Source organism: Myotis brandtii, unplaced genomic scaffold (assembly GCF_000412655.1).
Source record: "Myotis brandtii unplaced genomic scaffold, ASM41265v1 scaffold670, whole genome shotgun sequence".
Taxonomy (NCBI): domain Eukaryota; kingdom Metazoa; phylum Chordata; class Mammalia; order Chiroptera; family Vespertilionidae; genus Myotis; species Myotis brandtii.
Window position 1 is genome coordinate 826,978 of NW_005370611.1, and position 7,171 is coordinate 834,148.

At 39.8% G+C, this 7,171-nt stretch overlaps 1 protein-coding gene across 1 annotated transcript in view; it reads right to left on the minus strand.

The window, feature by feature from the left end:
* PKD1L3 (polycystic kidney disease 1-like 3) overlaps nucleotides 1-5,442 on the minus strand; it is a 68,665-nt gene extending 63,223 nt beyond the window's left edge. Inside the window, exons 1-2 of the mRNA XM_014529162.1 lie at nucleotides 5,078-5,442; nucleotides 4,063-4,182 (exon numbers count right to left, since the gene is read on the minus strand). Of these exons, the coding sequence (XP_014384648.1) occupies nucleotides 4,063-4,182; nucleotides 5,078-5,372 (415 nt within the window). The 5' untranslated portion in view covers nucleotides 5,373-5,442. The remainder of the gene's footprint in view (nucleotides 1-4,062; nucleotides 4,183-5,077) is intronic.
* Between the last annotated feature and the right edge of the window lie 1,729 nt (nucleotides 5,443-7,171).

A 7,171-nucleotide genomic window follows, 5' to 3' on the forward strand; every position in this document is an offset into this window, starting at 1 on the left:
CTCACAAAGAGCTTGAAAGCGTAAGAAGGAGAGATTTGAAGCTAGAAATTCATTACGTTAAAATACTGGGTCCTCTCAATACCCAGTATTTGAGGAATACTGCAATAGATAAATATATCTTGTAATAAAGAGATACTGCAATGTATTGTGTTTAATGAAGTACCTATATGTGCTTTGTATTTTCGAAAGAATATATTTGTGATTTTTTAAAAAAGTGAAACGAGGATGGAGGCGGGCTAGAAAGGGTCAATGGGGGGAAAGGGGACATATGCAATACTTTCAACAATAAAGATTTAATTTTTAAAAAGTGAAACAAATTTTTACCTAGATAATCCGGGATATCATAAAGTCTCCGAGAGTTCACTGAGCTAATAAATGCTTTATGTAACCACACACCTTAATTCTGATCTACTTCTGAGAAAACAAACCTCTAACTGATGAAAATCTCCTCACCCCTCATCTTCTCATTTTCCTTCACCATATTCTCTTTTCCTCCTTTGGTTCCTATTCTACCCTCTAAAGCCCAAATACTGAATGGATTAGGGGTTCACATGTGGAAAATGGGCTTACCAATACTAGAAGTACACTTTCTCTCACACTCTGCCCAAGTCCAGCCATGAAGGGAACATCAAGGCACAGCTCTTTTCTACTACAAGAGTAGGATGGGTAAGGAAGTCACTCCAAATGAACAGTTTCTCACCCTAGCCAAAACCATGAAAATCAAGACCCTTATATCCCTCCTAAGGCCTATCACTCAGGGACTTGCTAATTAATGCTCTCACAAACTCTCCTTATTTAGAATCAGTTTCTTCTAGTAAAGTTAGGTCTTTGGCCCAGCTGGTGTGGCTCAGTGGTTGAGCGTCGACCTATGAGCAAGGAGGTCACGGTTCGATTCCGGGTCAGGGCACATGCCCTGGTTGTGGGCGTGATCCCCAGTAGGGGGTATGCAGGAAGCAACTGATCAATGATTCTCTCTCATCACTGATGTTTCTATCTCTCTCTCCCCTCCTCTCTGAAATCAGTAAAAGTCCATTTAAAAAATAATAATAAAGGTAGGTTTTTGGCAGCAGGTAGCTTCATCACTTACCAGCCTGGCAAATGAAATAATGCCCCAGGGAGCACAAGTCTACTTTTGATGAGACCCGGTTGGACTTTCTGGACACGTAAGTGCAGCTGGTGGGCTTGGTGGCTCGGCGGGCTGTGACATCTGCAGAAGGAAGACCAGACCCAGATGAGCTTCATACTCAAAGGTCAAACATTTAAAAAACATGTTTACTGAATTTATTGGGATGACACTGGTTAATAAAAAGTCAAACATTTAAAAAAATAAATATAGCCTTAGCTGGTGTGACTTGGTTGCTGGTTCAATTCCCAGCCAGGGCACTTACCTAGGTTATGAGTTCAATCCCCTAGGGAGGCAACTGATCCATGTTTTTCTTTCTCTCTCTCTCTCTCTCTCTCTCTTGTCATGTCACCCTACGATAATTAGTTTGAGGTACTGTGGTTGTGTTATTATTTTACTTTACCAATGGCATGGAAGTAGTTTAAAGTTTTCACAACCAGTCTGGCTTGTCTTGGTACACTCAGCTGAATATCAACTCTACTACAACACATACCACTTTTAACACAAACCACCACTTCTCATTCTGACACTGAAAATAAAAATCTCTTAGGAATGAATAATTTTATCTGTGAGTTTAAGTGCCTTTTTAAAAATTATTTTTATTGATTTCAGAGAGAGGAAGGGAGAAGATACAGATATAGATAGAAACATCAATGATGAGAGAGAATCATTCATTGGCTGCCCCCCACTGGGGATCGAGCCCACAACCTGGGCATGTGCCCTTGACTGGAATCGAACCTGGGACCTCTCAGTCCACAGGCCAACACTCTATCCATTGAGCCAAACCAGCCAGGGCTTAAGTGCCTTTTTTTTTTGTTAAAAAAAGAAAGATCCTGAGTTCAACTATTCAGGGTGCAAAAGTCAATCTGTAACCTCAGTAACACTGTACGATAATACAAAGTATTAGACTCCTCTCTTGAATGTTAAGGAACAAATTTGCAAATACTTCTCTCACCCACATGTTATTTTGCAAGAGGCATTTCTTAAATTCATAATAAAAAATGTATACACACTGTGACAACACTAGTTATTTCAAAATACCTCTAACGCAATTACATGGTGAAATACTTTAGTTTAAAGGTAACTAGCAATATTGGATTTCCAAAGTGTTTTCACCTTAGACATGAGTGTGAAGCTATCTAGAAGCAGAAAATAAACTTTGAACAAAAAATAGAAATTGCACAATAATATAATATGAACAGTAATAATGACAATATTATGCTAGGCATTGTTCTAATGCTCCACTTGCATTATCTTAATTCTGATAACAGTCCTTTGGAGGAAACTGGGCTGCACAGCGGCTAAGTTGCTTGCCCAGGTGTCACAAGTGGAAAGTCAGAAAAACAAGATCTGAGCTCAGGACTCTGACCCATGATCGTGACTCCTGAGCCTGCGCTCTTAGCTGCAGTAACGTACTTCCTCTCATTGTGGGAATGTAGGCTCAGAATTTGCAGAACTGGCTTAGATGAATTGAATAGAAATCTTTTTTTGTCTAAGATTATCTTCTGCACAGCCTTCTACACTCCATAGCAGTAATCTCTTGCAAGTACATGAATGATAATATCAGAAAAGACATTTTTACTCCAAAACCAAGAGTAGCTGAGAATGTCTAAAAACTCAACTCTTGGAGAGTGAAAGATGGGTACAATATCATCATCGTTTAGGCTAATTAGGAGTTGCTTTTTCCAGTCCGGGAGATGATGAAAAAACAGTTCACAACTGTAAGACGGCCAATACTAGGGATGCAGTTTGTCAGAATGAAACACATACCCAGTAGACTTGTGCAGAGTTTAGGCTCACAACCTTGGCCTAAATAAGACTAGCACATTATACTGTAAAACAGGACAAAAATCTCACAAAGAGCTTGAAAGCGTAAGAAGGAGAGATTTGAAGCTAGAAATTCATTACGTTAAAATACTGGGTCCTCTCAATACCCAGTATTTGAGGAATACTGCAATAGATAAATATATCTTGTAATAAAGAGATACTGCAATGTATTGTGTTTAATGAAGTACCTATATGTGCTTTGTATTTTCGAAAGAATATATTTGTGATTTTTTAAAAAAGTGAAACGAGGATGGAGGCGGGCTAGAAAGGGTCAATGGGGGGAAAGGGGACATATGCAATACTTTCAACAATAAAGATTTAATTTTTAAAAAGTGAAACAAATTTTTACCTAGATAATCCGGGATATCATAAAGTCTCCGAGAGTTCACTGAGCTAATAAATGCTTTATGTAACCACACACCTTAATTCTGATCTACTTCTGAGAAAACAAACCTCTAACTGATGAAAATCTCCTCACCCCTCATCTTCTCATTTTCCTTCACCATATTCTCTTTTCCTCCTTTGGTTCCTATTCTACCCTCTAAAGCCCAAATACTGAATGGATTAGGGGTTCACATGTGGAAAATGGGCTTACCAATACTAGAAGTACACTTTCTCTCACACTCTGCCCAAGTCCAGCCATGAAGGGAACATCAAGGCACAGCTCTTTTCTACTACAAGAGTAGGATGGGTAAGGAAGTCACTCCAAATGAACAGTTTCTCACCCTAGCCAAAACCATGAAAATCAAGACCCTTATATCCCTCCTAAGGCCTATCACTCAGGGACTTGCTAATTAATGCTCTCACAAACTCTCCTTATTTAGAATCAGTTTCTTCTAGTAAAGTTAGGTCTTTGGCCCAGCTGGTGTGGCTCAGTGGTTGAGCGTCGACCTATGAGCAAGGAGGTCACGGTTCGATTCCGGGTCAGGGCACATGCCCTGGTTGTGGGCGTGATCCCCAGTAGGGGGTATGCAGGAAGCAACTGATCAATGATTCTCTCTCATCACTGATGTTTCTATCTCTCTCTCCCCTCCTCTCTGAAATCAGTAAAAGTCCATTTAAAAAATAATAATAAAGGTAGGTTTTTGGCAGCAGGTAGCTTCATCACTTACCAGCCTGGCAAATGAAATAATGCCCCAGGGAGCACAAGTCTACTTTTGATGAGACCCGGTTGGACTTTCTGGACACGTAAGTGCAGCTGGTGGGCTTGGTGGCTCGGCGGGCTGTGACATCTGCAGAAGGAAGACCAGACCCAGATGAGCTTCATACTCAAAGGTCAAACATTTAAAAAACATGTTTACTGAATTTATTGGGATGACACTGGTTAATAAAAAGTCAAACATTTAAAAAAATAAATATAGCCTTAGCTGGTGTGACTTGGTTGCTGGTTCAATTCCCAGCCAGGGCACTTACCTAGGTTATGAGTTCAATCCCCTAGGGAGGCAACTGATCCATGTTTTTCTTTCTCTCTCTCTCTCTCTCTCTCTCTTTCCCCTCTTTCTAAAATAAGTAAAAGCATATCCTTTGGTGAGGATTAGGAAATATATATATATATGAAAACCAAATTTTGCTACCTTTCAATAGATGAAAAGTTAGGTTCCCTCACCACATATATTATAGATTATTTTTTCATATTATGTGTTCTTTGTCACAAAGCTAGGCATTAATTTATTTAGACTTTATTGAAGATACTTAGGACACATATGCCTTGGAGTTTTCTCTAAGACCCCAAGATTATGGTACATAATTTTGAAAATATCTAAGAAAGACAACAGGTGAACAAATTTCTCTCCTAGTTTCTGCATTAGAAACCTTGGAGCCAAGAATGATGAAGAGATATTTACAAAGTGACCATAAAAGGTTTCCCACTTCAGAATCTTGCACAGTATTTTCAGTGAACTATTAGGTAAGTTAACTTTTGATAGGCTCTGAGAAAATCCCATCATCTTTGCTACACAGACAAATCAAAGGCTGCAGCAGAAGAGTAGAAATATTACAGAGGAATGATGGTACTGAGTAAAATGACTGATTTTTCTGTATACAGGAAGATTTAAATGTTTTCTTTCTCCTGTTCCTGAATAAAAGTAAGGAAGTTTCCCTCATAAATATCAAACCTCAGAGCCTTACTTGGGTTGTTGTTTTCTTGATCTTTCCCCAGCAGCATTAAATTTTGCCCAATCCACCACTTCTTTCCTTCTTCCAGAAAGTCCCAGATGAGATCTTGAACCTCCTGGTTCCAAGTGTAAGCAAGGTGTCCTCCCTGGGCATGGCAGTAATTTTCTGCTTCCTTAAAGCTGCAGTGAAACCTGTGAAGCTGATAACAGTAACTTTTACCACGGAGCTCTGGGCTGCTCAGCTCGCTTCCTAGAATGAAGCTTGTGCTGAGGTATAACCAAAGCCAGGCTCTTCTCTGGAATAACATTTTCTCTGTGAACTGTGAGCACAGAAAGTGTGGAGGCTCAGACGCTGCCTGGGCCTTTATATTCTTGGTGAGTTTGTCTTGTTCAATACTATTATTCTCTTAGGAATTGGGAATAATTGTCAAGGAGAAAAAAGGTTTTGTTTTGTTTTAGGGACCAGGTGGAGTTCCTATAAGCTGAAAACAAACATATTAAGAAAGCAATGGGCCTTTATAGCTGGGCCACTACCATCTGTGTTTACACAACTGGGTATGCCTTCAGCTTTATAATAGATCTTTATTTGCTAAATGTAAGCTGTAAGGAAGTAGAGAATGATGAATATCTAAGTCAGTGTGGTTAAAAATTGAGTAATGTATTATTTTGTTTAAAAAAAAGAAAGCTATGAATTTAAGTTGTTGTATTGTTTCTTAAATACATTCACTCTATCCTAAATCTCTTATTTAACTATACCCCAAATCTCTTATATATTCATAAAAACCAAAGAATAAATATTTAATGAAGGAATGAATACAGATTAAATACAAACACAACTGAAAACCAGTGAAATTAAAATTGGCTGAACTAAATAGCCACTTGTTAAATACATATGGTTCTGGCCTACAGCCACACAGGTCTTTTTGACTTGGTCACGCAGTAGGGAAGAATCAATTCTCTTGTTGCTTTTCTTTAACTTGCTGAAAAACCTCTGTTCATACATGCCACTCGATCCTCACCTGCAGCACATCTATCAGTTATGTTCTTAACCAGTTCTTTTTCTTGGTGCCAAAATGGGAGATAAACACAAATAAATATGGGCACTGGAATCACTTGGCAGGTTTCAGGGTTCAGCTGTTTATCCTACTGATACTTACAATTACTCTTTAAAACCAAAATGAACGTGGTACCAAAATTAAAAATTCTCTGAAGTGTAGACCCCAATACATCCCTGTTTAAAAAAATACTACATTAACCAAGTGAAAGATTAATATGGTCTAGTAGTTCCTACATTCAAAAGTCTACAGTCTAATTAGGAAAGACATAATTGCATTTAATAAAAATATAAGTTAATAAAGGAAGTGCTACTAGAGAGGTACAGCTTCAACCTATGAAGGTTCGGCCGAGGGAACCATTTCCGGCACTTGAACACATAGGATGGTCTTCTTTAGGCAGATGGCATGGGCATCTTGGCGGAGGAGCCAATATGAGTAAACGCACAGAAGTGGGAAAGTGGAAGGAATTTATAGAGAAATACTCCTCTGTGCGGGTCCGTGTGGGTGTCCTTGGGAGAGAGTAGTGAGAACTGAAATGACAAGAGAAATGGTTCAAACGCGAGGAAGGTTTCTGAGCGGAGGAGTCCGCCAAGCCTGTGCTGCAGTGAAATGGTTCCGGGGCAGGATACTTCCAACCATAAAGACACCCATGGTCTTGATTTTCCAACATCCTCATAAACATACGGACATGCACACAAACATACATTCGTTTTTAGGCATGTTTCAGTGAAACCTGAAGTTGTTGGCATCATCTTTGAAGTCTACACGGGTATTTCACTCAGCGATGCAATTCATGTCGACCCTTTTTACAGCGCCTGATGCTTTCTCAGTACAGGCTTTATCTAGAGCACAGGCATGCCAATACAGTCTTCAACTGAAAAGGTCAAGAAATTGGTGACTGGGTCGCTAAGAACCGAAGAATCAACATATAAGTACTTTCTGTCCAGGCTGCAGAACCACAGACGAACTCAGCTCAGCGGTCCACCTCAGTGCACAGGGACCTCCTACGCGCCCGGCGCGGACGCCGGAAGTCGGGCGGGCGGGCAGGCGGA